The sequence below is a fragment of the Peromyscus maniculatus genome, chromosome 10 (genome assembly GCF_049852395.1).
Source record: "Peromyscus maniculatus bairdii isolate BWxNUB_F1_BW_parent chromosome 10, HU_Pman_BW_mat_3.1, whole genome shotgun sequence".
NCBI lineage: Eukaryota > Metazoa > Chordata > Mammalia > Rodentia > Cricetidae > Peromyscus > Peromyscus maniculatus.
The window spans coordinates 86,801,844-86,826,498 of NC_134861.1; the positions used below are offsets into that span (position 1 = coordinate 86,801,844).

At 42.1% G+C, this 24,655-nt stretch overlaps 1 protein-coding gene across 6 annotated transcripts in view; it reads right to left on the bottom strand.

The window, feature by feature from the left end:
• Cdkl2 (cyclin dependent kinase like 2) overlaps window positions 1–17,582 on the bottom strand; it is a 30,185-nt gene extending 12,603 nt beyond the window's left edge. For 2 of the 6 annotated variants that reach the window (XM_015987009.3, XM_076546621.1), the window contains exons 1-9: window positions 17,522–17,565; window positions 17,095–17,388; window positions 16,499–16,833; window positions 13,102–13,300; window positions 6,524–6,718; window positions 4,379–4,557; window positions 3,394–3,506; window positions 1,221–1,366; window positions 761–849 (exon numbers count right to left, since the gene is read on the bottom strand). In XM_015987009.3, coding sequence (XP_015842495.1) covers window positions 761–849; window positions 1,221–1,366; window positions 3,394–3,506; window positions 4,379–4,557; window positions 6,524–6,718; window positions 13,102–13,269 — 890 coding nt within the window. In that variant the 5' untranslated portion in view covers window positions 13,270–13,300; window positions 16,499–16,833; window positions 17,095–17,388; window positions 17,522–17,565. Of the gene's footprint in view, window positions 1–760; window positions 850–1,220; window positions 1,367–3,393; window positions 3,507–4,378; window positions 4,558–6,523; window positions 6,719–13,101; window positions 13,301–16,498; window positions 17,034–17,094; window positions 17,389–17,521 lie in introns of those variants that run through there. The other 4 variants (XM_042257631.2, XM_076546622.1, XM_042257630.2 and 1 more) reach the window with 4 other exon arrangements.
• Window positions 17,583–24,655: the final 7,073 nt, after the last annotated feature.

Sequence of the window (24,655 nt, forward strand, 5' to 3'; positions counted from 1 at the left end):
AGGACAGCTAGAGCTGTTACACAGAGAAACCCTGTCTCGAAAACCAACAACAACAACAACAACAAAAAGAATTCATACTCTTCTTGCAGAGGACCTGAGTTTGGTTCCCAGAACCCATGTCAGAAACCGTGCCTGTAACTCCAGTTCCAGGGATCTGCTGCCCTCTTCTGGCCCCCAAGAGTACCTTCATTCATGCACACATACACAAATTCAGGTGCACATGCAAACACATAATTAAATATATATTTATGCTATCTATATTTGTGCTGCATACAGATATACAGCACTGTCACAGCCACCCCTCTCCTGTTTCCTGTTCAGTCAGCAAAGCTAATGCTAACATCTGGAGCAGCACGGGAGCCATGCCAGCAGCATTGACGTCTACAAGCCTGGCACCTGAAGGACTCAGCACATTGGCAGGATTGGCAGCATCACTGGACCTGCTGTGGCAAGAGTCTGGCAGCAACAGGAGATGGTAACTGCACAGATGCAGCAACATGGGAATGAGTGACCTGAATGGTTGATGTCATCACAGAAGACAGAAGAAGAAACGGCAAAAGAGACTGTTTCATGAAAACCAGCAGCTCCAGTTTAATAAATACAGGAAGCCACCCCTAGGGATTACATTACTGCTAAGGGGGAATGGAGTAGGACACAGGCAGCTGACATCCTGCAAAGGTGATGGTAACAAGACACTGTGCCTTTCCTTTGACTGGTTACTACAGCCCACAGAGCACAGGCCGGCACTATGGTACTATACCTCTCAGCAAATCCATCCATTTGAAAGAAATCATGGTGGAGAAGGTCAGCACAGAAGGGCCTTTTGTCTGGGTCAATATGCAAGCATTTCTGAAAAATCAAGAACACGTACAAGTCGTCTTCAAGAACACTTGTCTACATTTAGATTTCTTCTTTCTAGCCAATGAATAGAATAAAGCACTAATCACAGTAGTGACCATCAGTGGTTCTTATGTCTCAGAGACCCTGAATTTAGTGTCTGTAGCTGTAAACAAATGCACAAATTCCTAAGAGCAGTCTTTCCAAGGAACAGATTTAAAGTCATCTGAGGAAACTGTTGACCTAAAAGATCAAGTAGGGAAGGGGGTTAGGAGGCAGAGAGGGAGGAAGGGAAAGAGAGAAAGACAGAGAGAGGCACATACATGAACCAAGTCTCCACACTACACGAATTTCCTATCACAAAGAAAGAAAAGTACAATTACCTTTGCTAAATTTATCACAACTTCAGGGAGCTTGGGATAGCGGCTCTCGAGGGGTTCTGTTTCTGTGTCTTTGATCTCAGGCAATCTTACTCCAGCAAACACAGGGTTTTTATAAAACAGCTCCTGGTGTCTTGGAATTAAATTCCCTAGGGAAAAACCCAGCATCCATCTTCGTCAGTAGAGTCAACAGAAATGGTGAAGGGAGGGTGGTGTAGGGAAACAGCTCATGGACAGTGGGGCTCTCTCAGCTGTGAGGTCACCCTGAGACAGGCCTGTTCCTGCAAAGGCACTTGGGAGTCTGGACACGAGACAGCTCAAGAAAATGAACACTGCTTTAGTAACATATTCTTCTAGAAAATTTATCTATTTTTATGTTATGAGCATTGGTGATTTGCCTGCATGTATGTCTGTGTGAGGATGTCAGATCCCCTGGAACTGGAGTTACAGACAGTTGTGAGCTGCCATGTGGGTGCTGGGAATTGAACCCAGGTCCTCTGGAAGAGCTGCCAGTGCTCTTAAGCTGGGCCACCTCTCCAGGCCCTCATCTAGAAGCAGAACACTGTGAATACCCGGGAAGGACAGGCAGAGGGTCATTTTGTGCAGCTCTGGATGAGGCACTGCTGCTTCTGTCCAGCAGTACAATGTGTCCTGTGCCCGAAACAGGGAAGACAGTCACACTACCCAACTTAGGTAATCAGTTCCTCCCTAAGAGAAGTCCATGTTCATTCAACAGACTGTACCTCTGTTGAAATTCAAGTTTCAGCATTTCAACCTTTTTCTCAACTTTGATACCTATTATATCATGAGCTCTATCATTGAAAAAGTTAAATTTTATAAACTTTTTATTATACTATTATATTGTAAATACTATGTAAATACAATAATGAGGAAATAGTGAAAAGAATAATGTATTCAGTACAGATGCAACCCCTCTATTCTCCCTCGCTCCTCCAGTGATACAGCAGTAATATGAAAGTTCTACTGTAAGAAATGATGTAATACTTAATAAACTCCTAATCTCAGAACTTAAAACCAAATAATTAAATTACCAAGTATCTTCTGATTATTTCCATTTTAAAATCTAGAATTTGATTATGAATTTTATATTCTAACAAATGTAAGGTTCAGAGTCTAGCTTTGGAATTTCATCCAAAACACTAAGAATGAAAGACAAAATCTGGGGAAGCTAGATATGGTGATGCACATCTGTAGTCACAGGCATGGTGATGCACATCTGTAGTCACAGGCATGGTGATGCACATCTGTAGTCACAGGCATGGTGATGCACATCTGTAGTCACAGGCATGGTGATGCACATCTGTAGTCACAGGCATGGTGTTGCACATCTGTAGTCACAGGCATGGTGATACACATCTGTAGTCATAGCCTTGGCAGACTGAGGCCATAAAGACTGAGAGGCTTAGGCAGAAGGATGGAGAGTTTGGGGCCACCCTGGGCTACACAGTGAGACCCTTGTCTCAGAAAGTAGAAGACAAAAATAAAATTTAAATGCAAGGCAACATTAAGCTATCTCGTAAGTTTTTGTGTCTCTCATCTTATCCTAGAGATGAAGACAAGGATGAAGAAGATAGCTGGATTTCACAAATGCTCACTGACTCAATCGATAAAAAGTGATGGTTACTTCTTCTCTGTCGAGGGAGGCTGAAGGTGAGTGTGATTCAGAACCAGGTTTGGGATAGTAACGTTTCTGAGTTATTCTGAATTCTCACTACATTGCCTTTTTGTAATTTTTGCAGCATTTTAAAATCAGCAGTGACTTTGAGCAACATCAAGGTAGTTGGTTGTATGCTAATATATTCTTTGTTAAGATCATTTTTAAATTTTCCTGCCTATTAGATTTATGAGTCTATTTATCTTCAGCAGCCACTTCCTTTTTTCTTACACTGATCAGCCTTGCTAGAGACTCAGTGTCTGTGCACTCACATGCACATTCGCACGCTCAGACATGCATTTGTGTGTTTATCTGTGCTCATGTATGTCTGTGTGTGCACATGTGTATGTGTTCAGTGTATGTGTGTGTGTGCATATGTGTGTTTCCTATTTGTTTCACCTAACATAAGCATCATCTTTAATATATGCACACTTTAAATAACAGTAAAAACACATAGAGGGAAAAAACTGTAAAATTTAAGTCACAGAAGTACACTCTTACCTAAACATGTCATAATATGATGCAGCTGATCAATATCAGATTCTCCCGGAAATAGGGGTTGCCCCATGAGCATTTCAATGACCAGACAACCAATGGCCCAGACATCCACAGCCCTGGAAAAAAGGCGAGGTGATGTAAGACGCGGTATTCTGATGCTGTCCTGTGCCTGCGGCTTCTTGACACTTCACCTGTTCGTACTCTTGGCACTGAGAGGCACAGCAGTAAATCTTTTCACTTGGAGTTATTTCTCTGTAAGAATTCTAACCCTCTATTTTAATAAGTGAGATATGCAGAAACTTCAACCATCTGACATTAAAGGAGAAAATAAGACTCTCTGGCCACCACTGAGAACCTATTCACCCTCCATTTCTACATCACTCACTCTAACAAGGTTATCGAGTGTAGTCTTTAGTACATTAAAAAAATAAATAAAAACTTCTCTAATCAATAATAACTTCTCTTTACAAATGATAACTATTTTTAACTTTTAATTAAATTATGTGTATGTGTGTGGGTGGGTGTAAACATAGGTGCAGGTGCCCAAGGAGGCTGGAGGCATCAGAGCCTTTGGAGTTGGGGTTGCAGGCAGTTGTGAGCTGCCCGGTGTGGGTGCTGGGAACTCAGGTGCCCTCTGTTCTCTCTTAACCTTTGGGCCATCTCTGCAGACACTAACAAATATACTTCTTTCTGACCATTAAAATTACTCAGCTTTCCCTTTAAAGTAAGTATATCTACCCCAAGTTGTATCACAAGCTTTTTTTTCTGATATCCTGCAGAATAAAACCAGGATCTCACTGCAGCAGGCAAGGACTCCATCACTGAGCCATCCAGCCCTCAAAGGAATTTTTTAAAAAGAATTTCCAGAGAGAAAGCACTAGGGATTGTTACAAACCACTCACTAAACGCTGAACCCAGGCCTCCCCTTCAGTGCTAACACATCCCACTTTGCAAAAGGCAGGCTCTGCACCCCCTTCCTGACTCTTACTTGCCATACTTGACGTCACCAACCAACAGTTCTGGGGCTCGGTACCACCGGGTGGCCACGTAGTCAGTGTACACCTCCCCGGGAGCTGCCAACGTCCGTGCGAATCCAAAGTCACATAATTTTACAACACCAGACTGAGAGACCAATATATTCTCGGGCTTTATATCTCTGTGTATGATCTAAGACAAAAAAACCCACAGAACATAAAATATATTAAACAAATTAATTTTAGGGGATGCCTGCCATGAGCAGGGCACAACTGCCTCTTCCTATAAGAGTACAACACACAGAAAGTTATTCCAGGGCTTAAAGCCCTGGGACCTAGTGGGACAAAAGAGAACATTTATGTTTCAAGTGTTAGTTAAACTAGCAAAGACATTAAGTAAAATATAGATCGTTAACCAACAACTTTCAGTCAATTACTACTGTCAAGACCAAGAAATAAACCTGTTGTTGAAGATTGGGATAGTCAAAGAAGTTTGTTATGGAAGAGATAAGCTTTATGATAGCTTTTTAATACAGTACTAGGTTAGCAAACACTTGACCAGGCATGTGTCAGGCACTACATGAAGTTTTACATAATTTTACCACATAATAACCCTGAAACGGGTGCTAGGATAGTTTCTGCTTAAGAGGGGCTGGGAATGGGCAGTTGAGGTATAGAAATTTGAGGAGAAGGTGGGGTCTGGAAACATAACCTAGGAGAATTTGAGTGTGGAGTAGGAAAAACCAGTGTGACTGTCAGGAAATGCTAATACTTTGATGTAACTCATCACAAATTAGAGTGAGGTCGGTTCTCTCATCAAAAATGAACATTTCTCTTTCACAACTGGTTTGTCATCAGAACACCACTAATTCCAAGACAAAATGGGAAAGGAAAAGACTCATAGCAACATCGTCATCACTGGACACTGATGGAAGCTTTGGATGAATCCTGCCACCAACTCGTCCAACTGACAAGTCTTTGCCCCTCCAGGATGCCTATCAACTCGGTGGTGGTGTTACTGCCTCTGTGGGCCAAGTGAAGACTGGTGTCCTCAACCTGGCAGGGCGGCTCCCTCTGCTCCAGTCAATGTCACAGCAGAAGCACTGTCTGCCGAATGCACCACGGAGCTCTGAGTGCAGCTCTTCCGGGAACAGTGAGGGCTTCAATGTTAACAGTGTGTTTGTCAACAGTTGGACTCGGCAACGGTGCTGGTGACAGCAAACGTGACCCGCCGGTGGGAACAGCCGGCTTCACTGCGCAGGCGCTTATCCCGGGCCACGGGGCCAGGTCAGCACTGTGCCCCTGTCCTGCACTGTCACACAGCTCACACAGCTTGTGAGCTTGCGGGGCTTCACGAAAAGAGTGCTCACCGTGCTGATAGGAAGCTGGAAGATGGCGAGAGGAGCAGGTTTTACGGACCATTTTGTGTTTGTGTGTGTGTGTTGAGTGTGCACACATATGACAGTTTTAAGTTATTAGTTTTCAAAATCAGTACTTTTTTTTTTTTTTTGGTTTTTCGAGACAAGGTTTCTCTGTGTAGCTTTGTGCCTTTCCTGGGACTCACTTGGTAGCCCAGGCTGGCCTCGAACTCACAGAGATCCGCCTGGCTCTGCCTCCCGAGTGCTGGGATTAAAGGCATGCGCCACCACCGCCCAGCGTAAAATCAGTACTTTTTAAGGGAAACAACTTGACCAGAAATCTGTCTCGGAATTTTGAGACCCATGAAAACAAGTTTAATGAGAAAAAAAAATTTGCATGGATATAGATATGTACACACACAATAACTGGTGTGCAAAAGTACACTGATGTCTGTCGCTTACTTTAAAATGTGTGTTAGAGAGTAATAAATTAGCAGATGAACAAAGATTATAAAATTAGTGCACGGACAATAAATAACTATTAAGTAACTAGAGCAAACTATGAAATGCATAATATAGCTAGAAAGAATAGGGTATCTATTGTGTACCTTTTCAGCTTTTCAGTAGGGCCTATGATTTTTTTGGAAATCCGATTTTTTAGAAAAATTTCAATATCAGAGTAATACAGTTCATTTCAATTATGTTACTAGTTCAAACTCAAAGTAAATATCTCATTAAACTAAGTCATTAGTATCTAGATAGTGGAGATTGGCAAAAATAGGCATCATACCTAATACTTACATTGTGACTATGGCAAAATCCAATTCCATTAATAATCTGAAACAAATACTTTTGAACTAATTGATAGTCTAGTCCATTTGGAAATAGTTTCAAGTCATCAAGAACTGTGTGGTCAACAAATTCAAAGACGAGGTACCAACGTTTTTTTTTCTTACATACTTCCAACAGATTCACCAAATTTTCATGCCTCAGTTGCTGTTACAAAAAATGCAAAATAATTTTAGAAGGTGAAGTTATGAGCAATTAGCTACTATTTAAAAGATACCAGTGTAAGAAAAAATATATAAATAAAATGCATAAACAGTGCATACTGTAAAAGTGTGTTCAAGTTCTAAAAGAACAGTCAAAGAGCATATTGTTCCTTCTCTCAGAGAACACAACAAAGCCAACGAGGAACAGAAACATTAAAAAGCATCCCTAGAACTGAATGCACCAAAGACTAGCAATGGAAGAGAGACAGAGTAACTATCACACAGAGAAACTTCTGGAAAGAATCTATCAAACAAAATAAAAGATGTCATTAGGAAAAAAATCAGAAATTACAATTTTTTTTTTTTCCCGAGACAGGGTTTCTCTGTGTAGCTTTGCGCCTTTCCTGGAACTCACTTTGTAGACCAGGCTGGCCTCGAACTCACAGAGATCCGCCTGCCTCTGCCTCCTGAGTGCTGGGATTAAAGGCGTGTGCCACCACCGCCCGGCCAGAAATTACAAATTTAAAGAAATGAATTCAATTCTATACTCAGCCCTATGATACAAAGAAATGATTATGAACCATGGTGGATTTCTGTGACCCTCACAAAATCCCGTCCTCTCACCTAAATGAACCTCTTATTATTAGATGCTCCAAAAGTACCATATTATCCAAAATTAAAACCATTCAAAGGGATGAGGGCACAGCTCAGTAACAGGTAACTTGCCTCATAGAAGGAGGTCCTGAGTTCATCTCTAACATGAAGGAAGAAGGAAGGGGCAGGAACTATTCCAAGATCTGTTCAACAATGCCATATGAAAAGAGTAAGATAAATGGCAGACTGACACTCGTCAAATAAATAAAAAAGTGGTGCCAGCTTTAAAAGGAAAAAATTCACTAGAATATGTGACCCAGTAATATGACAGCCATTCAAATTGTATTTAAGTTTAAAAAAAAAAAAAGAGGACATTTAAAAATGAGCAACTTATCAATTTCACATAGGAACAAACCTTATACAAATATGGGCATCATAGCTATGAAACAGAAAATATACATTTTATTTTATTTTTATTTTTTGAAACAGTGTCTCTATTACATAGGTGTGGCTATCCTGGGACTCAATACACAGACCAGGCTGGCCTAAAACTCAGAGAGAGCCATCTGCCTCTGGAGTGATGGATTAAAGGCATGTACCACACACCTGGTTATAAATCTCTATTTTTAAAAGTGCAATAAGACAGATAGCTAGGGCTGGAGAGATGGCTCAGCGGTTAAGAGCACTGGCTGCTCTTCCAGAGGTCCTGAGTTCAATCCCCAGCAACCACATGGTGGCTCCCAACCATCTGTAATGAGATCTGGCGCCCTCTTCTGGCATGCAGGCAGAACACGGTATACATAAGTCAATTTTTTTTTAAAAAAAATCTTAAAAAAAAAAAAAAGACAGCTAGCTAACTTTTCATGGGAACATAGGGACAGCAGGGTGGAATTAAATTTTGAATGTGATGTAATTAACTCAAAAGAATTCTGTTTTCTGTGGATATAGAAAATGAACAGTATTTCTTGCTAACATATCTGCGGTTAAGGAAAATAAAGAATTTAGTTCTTTGCTTTCTTTCTTTTTTTTTTTTTTTTTTTTTTTAGGCAGAGCCTTTATCCTCTTGAATCAGCCTCACATGTACTGGGATTATAAACGTGAGCCACCATGATTGGCTAAAGAATTGATTTTAGAGCAAGTTAAACGATCCAGGAAAGAGGCTGAGAAACAGAGGGAACATGAGAGAGCAATGCAAAAGATAAATCTTAAATATATCCCAATAAATGCCAAGTATGAATATCTAACAACACAGAGAATTAAAATACATACAGGTATTATACACATATCTCTTGTAAAGGAGAAAGGATGAAAAGAAGGAAAGAAGTATTGTAACAGGCCCCAGACCTTAGCAGCTCCAACACCTTAGCACACTGACTCCATGATGGAAGTACCATTTGGGCTGTAAAACTCAGCATGTAGACAGCACCACCTGCCAAAACCTAAAAGTCCTAATCCATCCACGTCCACAGTTCTGGGAAAGTCTCTGAATGTACTAACCTTGTTTGTTGGCTTCTTGTTAGTTGAAGTATGTCAACCCAGGACATGGTTTTTGTGCTTAAAAGCTCACCCTGAGAAAGGCTTGGGGTTACAGTGAAATCCTGAACACCCAATAGAGTTGACGGCTGGCTAATAAAGTCTTTCTATAGGTTTCAAGCCATGTCCAAACAGTCTTCTCTGGTGGCCACCCCACAAGAATCTAATCTAAGAACCTTCATTGCAAAAGCAGCCATTTGGGGAATTAGTGAGTTAAGGTTGTACAGCACTTCATATAATTGCTAAAAGACTGGTAAAAGAATAAAGCATAAAAGAACTGAAGAAACAGTGTGAGAGGCAACAGGAAGCTACCAAAGAGAAATCTAAATATATGAGTAACAGTACTAGGTGTGTGTCCTGTGGCGAGTGATTTGTGACAGCCACGCATTTGGTTTGGAATGAGTGAGCCTATCAGGTATATATAGCAAGCAAAAATAAAAGAACAAATCATCAGCCAGCAGATAGACACAAACAACGGACAGCAAAACATCTTCAAATCAGGCACCTACAACATCAGCAGAAACTGGGGAACCCAACAAGGGCAGCCAGCTGGAGTTCCCAACTGAGAACATTGTTTTGCATCTATATGTGGGTTATATTTCATTGCTTAAAAAGCATTTTAAAAATACTATAACGTGGTAACTCAATAACAGATTAATGACCTATTGAGGAGAGGATCTGTGAATTAAATGAGAAATAGTAATAATCATTGCCAAAGAGTGCACAGGTAGACAAAGGCATGATGTGGAGTGTGCAAGTCGGGAAGTCAGTAAGGAAAAGTTAAATGCACTAATTGGAGCCCAAAACACTAGAAAAGGAATGGACTGGAATGATAAATAAATACTAAGAATTTTCTGAGCAGGTTAAATTAAAAGGTATCCTAGAAACATCATAGTAGGGGCTGGAGATATGGCTCAGCAGTTAAGAGCACTGGCTGCTCTTCAGAGGTCCTGAGTTCAATTCCCAGCAACCACATGGTGGCTCACAACCATCTACAGTGGGATCAGATGCCCTCTTCTGGCATAAGGGTGTACATGCAGATAGAGTACTCTCACACATAAACTAAATAAATAAATCTTTAAAAAAGAAAGAAAGAAAGAAAGAGAGAGAGAGAGAGAGAGAGAGAGAGAGAGAGAGAGAGAGAGAGAAAGGAAGGAAGGAAGGAAGGAAGGAAGGAAGGAAGGAAGGAAGGAAGGAAGGAAGGAAGAAAGAAAGAAAGAAAGAAAGAAAGAAAGAAAGAAAGAAAGAAAGAAAGAAAGAAAGAAAGAAAGAAAAGAAACATTATAATAAAACTACCCAAAAGGGGAGGTGGGGCTTGAGATAGCTCAGGTAAGAGCACTGGCTGTTCTTACACAGGTTCTGGGTTCAATTCCCAGCATCCACAACCATCTGTAACTCTAGTTCCAGGGGATCCAATCTTTCTTCTGGCTTCTGCTGGCAACACACACACGGTACAAACATACATGAAGGCAAAACACCCATACATATAAAATAAAAATAAATCTTAAAAAACAAAACAAAACAAAAAAACCCACTCTGGTGGTTCTCTTTGAGTTGAGGCCAGCCTGAGCTAAACCCTGTCTCGAAAAGCAAAAAAAAAAAAAAAAAAAAAAAAAAAAAAAAAAACCGCCCTCAAACAGAAAAAAACATAAGTAGCTAAACCAAAGAAGGAAAACATCACTTGATCCTGAGCAGGTTTGGGATAAACCTGAACTGCTTTGTTTTCTCAGCAGGGGAAGGAGGTAGCAGTGACCAGAGAAGGATCAGGGAGCTTGCTGGGGTGATATTCTCATGAAATTAGTTGTTATTTGTGTGACATGTGCGTATGTACGTATGTGTGAGCGTGTGTGTACAGGAGTCAGTTTTCTCCTTCCACCATGTGGGGCGGGGGTTGAACTCAGGTCCTCAGGCTTGGCAGCAAGCACCTTTACCAGCTAAGCCACCTCACCCATCCTAGATGGTCTTGGTTTTGATGAGACAGGGTCTCACTATATATCTCTGGCTGTAGACCAGGCTGACCTCTAACTCAGAGATCCACCTGCTTCTGCTTCCAGAGTGCTGGTATTAGAGGCATGAGACACCATACCTGGCCCTTATTCGGGTTTTGAAATTTCATTTTGATATATTCTTATATATTATCATATATGTAAGTGCTTTTTAATGATTATATTTCAACAAAAATTGAGAGAAAAAACACCCAGACATTGTACTGGCAAGATGGCCAAGTCCCTAATAAAACCCCTGGGCACTGAGTTTCTAATGAGTTTTCTATGTAGGCATTATTTCATGTGTTCATTTAGCATATCCTTTGTGACTCCACAGGGAGAGACTCTTGGAAGCTTGTCGTCCTCTGTTTCCTCTGAATCTCAGCCCTTATTGCCTTTCCCAGTGCTGGCTTGTACTATACTCATTCTAACAACATTAGGACAACTCTATGCTGAGGAATGAGTCCTGCTCTTGATGGTCTGAGGGGCCACCAGCACAAGGAATAACTAGATGACTGACAGACACATGCAGAGAAAAGAAATACTTTAAGGATCATTTATACCTACTATATAAGTGGATAATTATCCTTGGAATTTTGGGGGTTGTTGTTGCTGGAGACAAGGGTTTCTCTATGTAGCCTTGGCTGACCTGGAACTTGTTATGTACATCAGGCTGGATAATAGAGTATTTTCTCTAAATTTGCCAAATACAAATGGACTGGATATTGTAACTGTAATTCTTATTTGATAACTGTTTTTCGTTGTATATAGTTTTACTATGCTAAAGTTAAAACCTTCCTTTCTAATTAGACAAAAAAGAGGAAATGTTGTAGAACAATCTTTTTGTATACTGTGAATATGTGTTGCTCTCATTGGTTTAATAAAGGGCTAAATGGCCAATAGCTAGGTAGTTAGAGGCTAGATGGGACTTGTGGACACAAAGACAGCCGAGGATGAGGTCTCAAGAGAAAAGAGAAGAAGATGAGCATGCTGTACTGAGATAAGGTACTGCCACATGATAGAGCACAGATAAGAAATATGGGCTAATTTAAGTTTTAAGAGCTAGTTAGTAACAAAGCTAAGCCATCAGCCAAGCATTTATAAGTCTCCTTGTCATTTATTAGGGAGCCAGAGGTCCCCCAAAAAAACCCCACTTACAATTGTTGTTGCCTCTTTTGAGAGAGGGTCTCTATATAGCCCTGGCTGTTCTGGAACTAGCTATGTAGACCAGGCTGACTTCCAGCTTGCAGAGACCTGCCTGCCTCTGCTTCCCCAGTGAATGGGACTACAGGCATGCACCCCAAGTTGGAATTTTGTTATACACAAGACAAATACAAACAAACACACAGAACTATGAAGACAGCTAGTCAGCAAAGCACAAGGGCCTGAGTTTGATCCCCAAACCTACATAAAAAGCCAGGTGTGAAGCCGGGCGTGGTGGCGCACGCCTTTAATCCCAGCACTTGGGAGGCAGAGCCAGGCGGATCTCTGTGAGTTCGAGGCCAGCCTGGGCTACCAAGTGAGCTCCAGGAAAGGCGCAAAGCTACACAGAGAAACCCTGTCTCGAAAAAACCAAAAAAAAAAAAAAAAAAGCCAGGTGTGTGTGGTATCTTGTGGGAAGGTGAAGACATGAAGACTGGGCCTCACCAATCAGTCAGTCTATTCTACTTGGCAAGTTCCTGGGTGGCCAGCCACTAAGTAGTAACACTCAAGATTGTCCTCTGGCCTCCACATGTGCATACATATAAAGATGTGTGCACCGTAAGTTTTCTCAGGTCCCATCCAGCCCTGCGGTCCTGTGTTCCTCTGGTCCTGCCCAGCCCCATGATCCCTCAGCCACTTATAAAATAATCATTCAGAGGCTTAATATTAATTATCAACTGTATGGCCTATGGCAGGCCTCTTACTAGCTAGCTCTTACAGTTTAACTCAACCCATGACAATTAATCTATGTATCCCCATATGTTCCGTGGCTTTACCTGTATCCCATTACAGGTTGCTCCTAGAACGGCAATCTAGCATTTCCCCTATTCCGTCTTTCTCTTTCCTGTCTCTCTCCTTGGATTTCCTGCTTGTCTCTAAGCTGCCTTGCCATAGGACAAAGTAGCTTATTTATTAACCAATGGGAACAACATATATTCACAACCGTACAGAAAGACATCCCCCAGCAATACGCACCACACACACACACACACACACCACAGCAATGTTTTCTTTCACATGTAACACAATCCTGAACAAGAAGCAACTAACTTTTTCACTTCAATGCACTTACCTTTAGTAACTTGATTTCTCGCATAGCAATTTTCTTAACCATTTTGTCGTCATCACTTTCTAGGAACTTCTTAATAGCCACAATTCTTCCACTGTCTTTATTCCTACACTTCATTACCATTCCATAACTCCCTTCTCCAACCAATCCTAGGTTCTCATATTTTTCCATTTTAATTTAAAACCAGTAGGAATTTTTCTTGCTGTGGAAACCAAAACAGAGGGTAAACAATGCTGAATGGGTCATTTTCTCCAGTCTCCCAGCAAATTCACTCCTGTGACACTGTTCCCCATTACAGAAAGTCACTACGCTCATAGTGATCTGTACTATCACAGTTTCTTACCATTCCCACGCTAAAGGTAAGCTTTTGAAGTGTTTATACAATTTAAAATAAACAATGCAAAGCAACTGAAGCTACTAACTTTACATTTAAATTGTATCGATTCATATTAATAAATTAAATTTATTTTTAACTATATGAAGCAACAAGCTATCATTCAAAACAATTATAGCTCACGAAGCACAATCATTTCACCTTAAAGATGAAAAGGGCACAACTGAATTTGGTCTTCATGAAAATCAGAAAGTCTTATGATGGGACTGGAGACATGGCTCAGCAATTACGAACACGTACAGCTCTTCCAGAGGGCCTGGGTTTGGTTCCCAATCCCCCACAATGGATCACAATCGGCCACAACTCCAGTTTCAGGGGACACAACACCCACTTCTGGCCTCTACAAGCATTAGGCACAGTATGCATATTCGTGCACACACATGTGTGCAGAGAAAACACTCATATAAATAAAAATAAAAATAAAAATAGATAACTCTACTGGACATGGTGGCACAGGCCTTTCATCCCAGCACTTGAGAGGCAGAAGCAGGTAAACCTCTGTGAGTTTCAGGCCAGTCCGGTCTACAGAGTGAGTTCCGGAACAGCCAGGGTAATATAGAGAGACCCTGCTCAAAACCAAAAATGAAAGCAAAATAAATCTTAAAAAAAAAATTTATACCAGATTCAAAAAATCCAAGTTGGAAATTTTTATGCACTTTCCACTTAATTATAAAAATTTATCATGCTGGGCAATGGTGGTGCATGCCTTTAATCCCAACTATCAGGAGGCAAAGGCAGGTGGATCTCTGTGAGTTCCAGGCCAGCCTGGTCTACAGAGCAAGTTCCAGGACAGCCAGGGCTACAAAGAGAAACCATGTCTCCGAGGGAAAAAAAATCACAACAGGGAATTAAGGCTGAATCTTTGGTAAGTTTTCTCTGCTTCTCTTCCTTTCTTTCTTTCAGTGCATTGATGTGTTCTTGCAAGTATGTCTGTGTGCGGGTGTCAGATCCCCTAGACAGCTGTGAAATGGCATGCAGATGCTGGAAATTGAACCCGGGGCTTTTGGAAGAGCAGTCAGTGTTTTGTTTTTGAGACCAGGCTGGCCTTGAACCCACAGAGCTCTCCCTGCCTCTGCCTCCCAAGTGCTGGGATTAAAGGTGTGCGCCACCAGCGCCAGGCTCCAGCCAGCGCTCCTAACCACTGAGTCATCTCTCCAGCCCCTTCTCTGCTTTTCTTATAGTACTCATTAAATTACTATATTAAACTTAAATCACTTAAATTTTGTAGACAGAATTAATGTTATGTCTCACTATAAGGCATTTTCTGAATAAAGTCAATCATAAACGGAATCTTCTTATTTTATCAATAATTGATAAAAAGTCAGTAATCATTTTTTATATTGCATATTTTAATACAGAAAAAAATCATTATTTTAGGGCTGGAAATGTGGCTCAGTGGTAGAATGTGTGCTTAGCATGGGTGTGAATATATATATTTTTTTATATAAAATATGGTAATATTACATATATTATATATAATCCACTTGACTCTGCCTCTTAAGTGTTGCCACTTAAAAGAGTATGCCACCATGCCCAGCATAAATTTTATTTTTTTAAGTCTGTCTTTAGAAATTTAAACTCCAGTATCCATGAATTAAAAAAAAAAATTGCTCTAAATCCTACTTTGGTTTCAAAAGAGGTTTGGGAGGGCTTAAATATTAGATAATTTTATATTCAAATGACTCAGAGTTGAATTTTTAAAGCCTTATCATACAAAACACTTATCCCAAACTTGTGAAATGAAAAAAAAAATCTTTCTTCTTAATATTGATTAGGCTCTATGGCAATCTAAAGCTAACCTACCCCAAACTATAAAGACCCATTGGGCGCCATTTGTAGCTGGAGTTTTCTCCAGTCCTGCCTGGCCCACGGTCAGGATGAATCTCTCTCAGCGGACATTTTAGTGCTTCTCTATCCATATATGAATAGCGTATGGATAAGGGGAAACAACCAAATATACAAAAACAAAAAACAAAACCCACCACTGTCTTTTTATTCTAGAAAATTATGATAATCCAAAGTATATATTTATTACATTTTCAGCCCTTGACATTTAGCAGTTTGAGGTTTTATGACAGAGAGAGAGAGAGGTGTGTAAATTAACCCAGGGCCTCCCACAGGCTAAAAAGGTATTCTTTCTGCACAGAGCTACACCGTCTAGCACCCATGATCTGCATACTGTAAATGCAGACAGACATAACAGACCAGAAGAATGATGCGGGAATGAAAACAATCCCAAGGGACATCAACTTCCAAATCCTTCACTACTTCATTACCAGTTTGGGTATTAGACTCTACTGAAAACTACCGAGTGTCACAGACACTGACTTCCCATGTATTTGACATTTTAAAGTCTTTTTAACTTTAATTACTTTTTAACAAAAAAGTTTATATTTGGAAAACCCTTTGAATGTAATTCTAACACTTAGTTTTTAGCCTTCCATTCTGTATATATTATAAAGGAGTAAGCTTTAGGCTAGTAATACCAATAATACAAATAGCTGGAATCTATAGCCTAGATCGTTTTAATATATTGTAATTGGCATCCTAGATATTTGAAGATGCAAGCGAACAAAACAGAAAATACTTTAAGCATGTATAGAGAGATCTGAAACATATCATAACCTAGTATTATACAAGTGGACTACTCCAAGTTTATTTCCCCTACCAACTGCACATGTGATCACAATACATTGGGCACACCTGCTTGTTTAAGTGAGCTTGTCTACAAACACCTTAACAGTATCACGGCCTAAAATAAGTCTTGTTTCCTCAGTTACTTATAATCTATGTTTTTTTTTTCTTGCCTTCCACTCTTAAATCTATGGATATCACGTGGCATACAACAAGGGAGCCTGGTACGACGGCACTACAATAATTTAGGATCTGTGCCATACAAGCATTCTGTTCAAATACCACCAATTTTCTTTGGTTAAAAAAATCAGACCGAAATCTTTTATAGATAAAAGAACGAGATAACAGGGCCTTAAAAAGTATTATACTTACTATTTCTTCCAAACCCTTCACATGGAAAGAGCCAAAGGTTTTCAACTTGGAAACAAATTGGAGGTGATATGCATCTCGCTAGCAGATCTAAAAGATACTGACTAGCAAACGAGCAATCCCAGTACTGGGATTTTCTCTGAGGACGCAGTTACTGGTCCTGGGTGAAGCAGGTAGGGAAGCTTCTGCCCTCCACAAGCTCACACTTCCGAGGACCGCGGGCCGCATGCTGCCGTCGTCAAGGCAACGACCTCACTCGGTCCCCAGCCATAGGCAGTCTCCAGAGAGAGGAAGAGCCCGAGTCAGAATGCGTCCACGGCAGGCACGGACACGAGCACCTGTCAAGGCCAAGAGGTGCAGAGAAATGAGCTGGGGAAAGAGGGCACCGCCTGCCGAAAGCCCCGCGGCCGCTCAGCTCTGGCAAGCAGCACCGCTCCAAGTAACCCAGGGCGAAGGCGTTGGCCACCCAGCTGCAAGGGGGCGGCTCTCACCCGCCCGGGCCCGCCCCGCGTGCGCCGGAGCCTCCCTGATTCTGATTGGGCGAGCCCTGTCGTCAGGGCCTATGATTGGCTCCGTGCCACCCCGCCCCGCCCCTTCACCTGGAGCCCGCAGGTTGGGTCAGCTGACGCCCCGCGTCTCCACCACACCTACGGTCTGAAGTTTGTGGGGACCTTCCCGCCGGGGGCCCCGGCCGCCTCTGCTCTCAAGGGATCGCAGACTCCTCGAGTGGCCACGAGGAGGGCGAAGGCGGCAGTTTTGTAGGACCGAGGAGAGCGTGAGATGTCCCAGCCTGCCGGCCCGGGGCGCGGCGGAGCGCGGGCCCCACCCCGGGGAGGTTCCGCTCGGCCACGATTCCTCACTTCCTTTCCGTTCCGGGCGCTGGACCGAAGAGCCTAGTAGGTTGTTTAGCAGAGAGGCCGGTAAATAAGGTATTTGGTGACAGCCTTGGCATGAGAAAGGACCCTGGGGACGCCAGCCCGCTAGGGAAAGATTTGGGGTAGAGCCCAGAGGAGACGGGGTGCATACCGCAAGCGGAGTAAGCTGGAGCTTGAAACTTGGCCTTCTGTCTGAAGAACAGACGAGCCATGACTGGGCAAGATCTGTAGCCCATTATCATGCCTGTGCTGACGTCGTACAGGAAGCAGGGAAACAGGGTCTCCCTCATTTTTAAGTGACTGAGACTGTAAGGCCAAATATTTTTGCTTTCATTCACAGTAACCACCCAATTTGTAATCATATTTGGTTTCTAAAATAGCTCGATCCAGGAAGCAAGTATCCTTTATAACAGGCATGTCCTAGCCAGCACCCTGGGATCATTCTTGCATCCTAAGAACAGAGGTTTTTCGAACCTCTTCTTAGTTTGGTTCTGCATTAATCTCCCTTCAGCGAACTGCTTAAAATCTAGTTCCCTAACCTACAATTCCGAGAACATCTATCTGGAACCTTGGTATGGAAGTAGCCTTTCTTGGACAGCCCAAGATGACTGACTCACAATGTAGCAATGAGCTGTGACCAAGCTGAAGATATGTCCCATCTCTTTCCTCTAGACTCTAACCACATGAGCTTTTTTTAAAAAAAATCAAATATTTTTATGTGTGCTCTGCCTGCATGTATGTCTGAGCACCGTGAGCGTGCCTGATGCCCACAGAGACCAGAAGAGGGCGTCAGACCCCCTGGAACTGGAGTTCCAGCCAGTTAGTGAGCTGCCTTATGTGTGCTGGGAGGCACTCCTGGGTCAAGAAGCGTGGCAAGTGCTCATGGCCACTGAGCCATCTCTCTAGCCCCTCACATGCGGTTTTCATGGGATAAACTGAGGGGTTTGGGGAGTAGACAGCTCCTAAGTTTTTTTTTTTCCAACTTTACAAAAATAAACATTTTAAGGGTCTTCAAAGAGACCCTAAAACGGAAATAGCCCTTTGGTATCCATGGGAACTGAAAGGCCAGAAATGAACAGGTGATACCTGAGAAAACATACACAAACAATCCAAGTTGGAAATAACTGTAAAGGATATAGAGGGTATTAAAGAAGTACAAGTCCCTTCGGGGACTGGGTGGGAAGTTCAGTGGTGGAGTGCTTGCCTACAACGCACAAAGCCCCGGGATGGTACCCAATGTGTTATAAAATGGCAAGTGGCACAGCCCTGTGATCTCAGCCCTCAGAAGTGGGGAGCAGGAGTATCACAAATTCAAGCTCCTTCTTGGCTACAAGTCAAATCCAAGGCCATCCTGGGCTACATGAGACACTCTCAGGAAGGGAGAGAAAGATTATACAGCCTGGGTCAACCCGATTGCTGAAGAGAAGAGAAAGGCTGTGGGGAACAGTGGGGTTCTTTTTGTTTCCTTCTTAAACAGTAAAATAACTAGTGGAGAAAAACAGTATCAAGCTAAGGAGTTAACGTGAAGAATTCGTGAAATACCAAGTTAAGGGCTTATTAGGGCAGAGAATGAAGAGAGAAACATGCACATTGGCTAGCCTAGATCTTTAGTAAATTTCATTTTTCTATTAAACCTAGTGTTGGTCTAGTAAACCTAGTATTAATACCAGCCTGACAAGGTTGTAAAAACTTTAATCCCAGGTAGGCATATCTCTTGAGTTCAAGGCCAGTCTAAACTACATAGCAAGTAGCTATGGCCAGCCAGAGCTACATATTGAGACCCTGCCTCAAACAGAACAAAATAACAAAGTACTGGTCAGACTGAGGCTCAAGAATTTGTAAGCTTAAACTCCCTTAGGTAGGTAGTTATAACAGTCCCTGAAGTATTAACAGAATAAAAAGTTGAATGTGCCCACTCGAACGTGTAAACTATGAATTTACAGTGAAAACTGACCCTGTTTTGTACAATCTGACAAGCTCAAGGGCAAGAATGGAGAAAATGAAGTAATGCAAGATGATTAAACAAAGGAGGTAAGGAATAGAGAACAGCGGACCAAGCCTGCTACCCGACTAGACAAACAGATAAATTATAATGGTTAGCTGGCAGTCTGAAGACAGAGAACTGGAGGGAAAGGAGGGAACTGTGGACGTGACAAGAGTAACTTTAACAGGAGCAAAATAAGAGAAGAAAAATCAGAAAAAAAGCTGGGAAAGTCTTGGATATGGCACAGAATAATTGATCCACAAGGGTAAAAATTCAGTAGTAAGGCCTTTGTCCAGCAATTACAAACTTCTGGCACTCCAAATAATAATTTTTTAAAAAGTGAAATATATAGTGCTTCCTCTGGGTAGCTGAAGTTGAGCAGAAAGTTTTTTAGTTCAAAGAAAGGAGAAGAGAGTAAGAAAAAAATTGCCATTAACATGAACCACTCACATCAGGAAAGCCATAAAATGGCTCTTAAAATTAAAAATCACCAGAGTAAGTGACAGTGTTCTAAGGAGATGCCCTGAGGTAGAACCAAGTCCTCCAGAAAAGGCAACAAAGCAAAGCTGTAAATAGGCGAAGGAATATATTCCACTTCTCAGTACACACCCAAGAAGTAACAGCATGCATTCACGTAACAGCTTCTATTTAAATGATTGTAGTTGTGCTGTTGACAGCAGCCAAGAGGAATGTCCATCAGCATAAGACTGAGGATGTAGTCAGCTCTAGCATTTCATTCCTTAGAACAGTGGCTCTCAACCTGTAGGTCTCGGTCCGTTTGGGGGTAGCACAACCCTTACATAGAGGTCGTGTAGGACCATCAGAAAACAGATAGTCACAATTCATAACAGCAAAATTACAGTTATAGTTGGGGGTCACCACAATATGAGGAACTATATTAAAGGATCATAGCATTAGGAAGGTTGAGAACCACCCCAATATTCCTCAACCATTAAATGGAAGTGGATTCATATCACAATGTAGATGAATCTTGAATACTATAAAAAAGAGATGCTACACAAAATGTCACTTGTGATTAAATTTTCTGTGAAATGTCCAGCATAGGCTGACCCACAGAAACAAAAGATGGTAGCCATGAGTTAGACTGCAGTTGCTCAACCTGTGAGGTCTACCCCCTTTGGTGGTTACATAGCAGATATTTATGATTCTTTTTTTTTTTTTTTTTTTTTTTGGTTTTTCAAGACAGGGTTTCTCTGTGTAGCTTTGCACCTCTCCTGGAACTCACTTGGTACCCCAGGCTGGCCTCGAACTCACAGAGATCTGCCTGCCTCTGCCTCCCAAGTGCTGGGATTAAAGGCGTGCGCCACCACCGCCCAGCTTGATATTTATGATTCTTAACAGTAGCAAAACAGTTATGAAGTAACAATGAAATAATTTTATGGTTGGAGTCACAACATGACTGTATTAAAAGAGTCGTAGCATTAGGAAGGTTGAGAACCACTGGGTTAGAGGTACATGGGGGAAAAATGACCACTAATGAGTATAGGGTTTCTTTTGGGAGGTGATGAAAACATTCTGGACTTAAGATAGTAGTGATGGTTATATAACCTTGTGAAATCAACAAGAACTCAGTTGTACACTTTAACAAGGTGACTGACTAGAAGCCAGTGAGATGGCTCCTGGGTAATGGTACTTACTTGTCACCAAGCCTAAAGACTTGATATTGATCCCTGGGATCCACAGGGTGGAAGGAGAGAAGTGACTGCTGAAAGCTATTCTCTGATGTGAACATACACAACACACATAGGCACACACACACACACACACACACACACACACACACACACATGTGTAATAAAAAAATTCTTAAAGTGATTGTTAGGTATGTAAATTATCTCTCAATTAAAAAAAAAAAAAAACTATGGAAAACTAAGAATCACCCATCTCCCCAGAAACACTTTCAGTGAATTTATAAATCTGAAGCTTACAGTGGACCTACTCTTTTCCTCACACTGAAAACCATCTCTATTAAACTATTTCATCACTATACATCTTGTCATCCAAAGACCACTGCGTACCATTATTTCTTGCTTCCCTACCCTTACCCCAAAGCCCTTCCGGTTCTGAGAACCTGATAATCAGGAGGTTTCGGTACCACACAAGTCAGCAAGTGAGCACAAGGGCGCTAGCATCCTGACAGGGACGGTTCTGTTCCAGTACACCAGGCAGCACAGTAGGAACACAGCACACACTCTGTTAAGAAACTGGGGGCTGCCGGGCAGTGGTGGCGCACACCTTTAATCCCAGCACTCAGGACCAAGAAGCAGGGCAATCTCTTGAGTTTAAAGCCAGCATGATCTACAGCCTGATCCAGGACAGCCAGGGATACAGAGAGAAGCCCTGTTACTAAAAACCAAAAGGAAAGAAAATGGGGGTGGATTTGAATCCCTTAAGAAGAAGAGAGGGGAGGAAAAATGAAAATGAACTGATGACTTATTTGGAAGTTCTTTGATCTAAAGACAACTGCTGTAGGTAAGTTAATTCTGTTCTCAACCTAGAGTGATTTCACTTAAATTTAGAGGTAGGTGTAATGGTACACACCTTTAATCCCAACACCTGCAGAGGCAATGTAGGTTTTGAGTTGTAGACCAGACACCTGCAGAGGCCAAGTTGGTTTTGAGTTGTAGACCAGCCTGGTCTGCATAGCCAGACATATAACTCAAAGGCAGAGACAGGATTTTTGTGAGTTCCTAGCCAACCACATCTACATATTGAGATCTAAGGTCTCAACTCTTCCTCCACATCAAAGGCTGTTATTTGCAAAGGGAAAATACTGTGTACTGCTTGTTCCAAGTTCCACATAGCTTATACTTGCTGTCAGTCACTAAGATATTGACATTGGCGCCAATTTGGGAATCCAGTCCTCAAATACTAATATGTGGAGTCGCTTCTTTCCACTGGTAATGTGTCTCACATATCATCCTCCCTTTCGTTTCCTTGTAGCCTCGAACCCCATTCTCAACCAAAATTTCAGAAAAAGGGGCTGACGGATGGCTCAGCAGTTAAGTATACTGCTCTTCCAGAACCCGCACAGCAGCTCACAGCTGTTGGTAAAACCAGTTGCCTTCTTTTGGCCTGAGGACACCAGGCACACTAGTGGTATACTGACATACACACAAGCCAAACACCCATACCCATTTTAAAAATCACTTTCAAACTTCAGAAGTCTGAATTACTGAGTTCCTTTTTTTTTTTTTTTTTTTTTTTTAAGATTTATTTATTATGTATACAGCATGTATGATTGCTGGCCAGAAGAGGGCACCAGATCTCATTACAGATGGCTGTGAGCCACCATGTGGTTGCTGGGAATTGAACTCAGGACCTCTGGAAGAACAGTCAGTGCTCTTAACCGCTGAGCCATCTCTCCAGCCCGAGTTCCCTTTCTTACCTCCAGTCCTCTCAGGCTTCAGCCATCGCTTCACTGAGACGGTCACTATATCTACATGCTGCCAGTCAGCCAGGGCACATAACCTGCTACTCAGTCAACTGCCTGCCTTGCCTGTCCCCACAGATGGCTGATTTCTTGCTGCCAATGAATCCATGACAGACTTATGGACATCCAGTCTTAGCCCATAAAAACTTATCAAGGACCTTCATGCACTACGCTCAAAAGCAATCTCAAAGCCGCCTTACACTTAAGTAGGTAGACCCTCCATAACTGTGTTCCTAAAAGACCAAGACCAGAGGCAGCAGCTGCACTTCACTCTGCTAACACTCTCCATGCATGACAGGGGGACTGTTACCTGAACCACTGGACACCGTAGGGTCTGACAACACAAGCTGATCCACACTAACGCGTGTCATCCTGACTTCTAAGAGGCATTTCGCACAACTACCTGTTCTTTCCTCGATACCCTTGAAACAGTTTCCATGACACCAGTCCTTGCCCTAATTGGTGTCCCAGGATTCTCTAACACCTGCACTATGGTCTATAATTAGGAGACTTTGTAAGAGCTTAGTATTCAGCCTCTTCTGTACTCTTCCCAGGTGATCGCATCTAATCCAAAGGATGCAGAAAACACTCAGCACAGAGCCATTTAGAATTCTACAATTAGGCAGGTGTAATGGCCCACACCTTTAACTCCAGGACTCTGGGGCAGATCATCTGTGAATTCAAGGCCAACCAGGTCTAAATAGCAAGTTCCAGGCCTGTCAGGGCAACATTGTGAGACCCTGCTTTACCAGAAATAAAAAAAAAAAAAATTACACATTTGACTGATGCTCCATCACAAATATCCAAGTTGGCCTCTAAAACTTGGGACAGCTACATTGTTTTTCCACTTGAAATGCTCCTCCTCCAGATTTCCTCAAGGAAATTGCTTGAGCTCCAACATGCCTGAGGGCAAAGCAGGCCCATTTCCAGTCACTGTTACATATTCTCCCATTTCAATCCCATATAAACCATGTATTCTTGGGTAAACTAGGTGGCTGTGCTGTTAGGTATCCATTCCGCAGTACAAACGACTCCTCACAGGATTACTGTGAGAACCAAACAGCCACTGGCTGCAGCCGCCAAGTTACAGTAATGCCTGTGCCTGCTTTAAACAGGCTGTCACCACATTAGACAAGGAGTGATTACTTTACTTTTGAGCCTTTACAAAAAGATTAAAAAAGGCGTAAGACACAAAAGGCCCCCAGAAAGTCCCTAAATCCACAGACATTAGTTAACCACTTAATCTCTGTTCCAAGTCTCTACTGGACCTCCTTACCCCGGTGATTTCAGATGTACATAAGGCCGTGCAAGCCCTAGTTCCAGGACAGCCAGGGCTAGCCTGACCCACTCGAACAGGACTCAGGTCACAGAAGCACACGGGAAACATTTGATAAACATCTTTCATTGACTTGACTTCATTAAAACAATGACTCAAGTACAACACTTTTAAAGAAAAAAAAAAAAAACATATGCCATGGTACTAGGGACTACGTATGCATTCCGGAACTTGCTGCTTTGGATCATTTAGTTGCATTTTCTAACATGATTGTGGTGAATAGGTATGAAAAAGGGAGTGTTTCTCTGTGTAGACCAGGCTGGCCTTGAACTCAGATCTGCTTGCTTCTGCCTCCTGAGATTAAAGGCGTTGTGCCACCACCAACCCTCAGTATTTCATGTAAGAATAGGACTGTCTCATTGATCACATATTAATAGTGCATTCTAAAACTCGATGATTTAGGAAGACGGGCCACTAGAAGTTAATCAAAATAACATGGACACAATGGAGCACGACAGCAAAATGCTCAGTGGAGATGTGACTCCAAACTGAAAGGCTGATTAGATGTTCA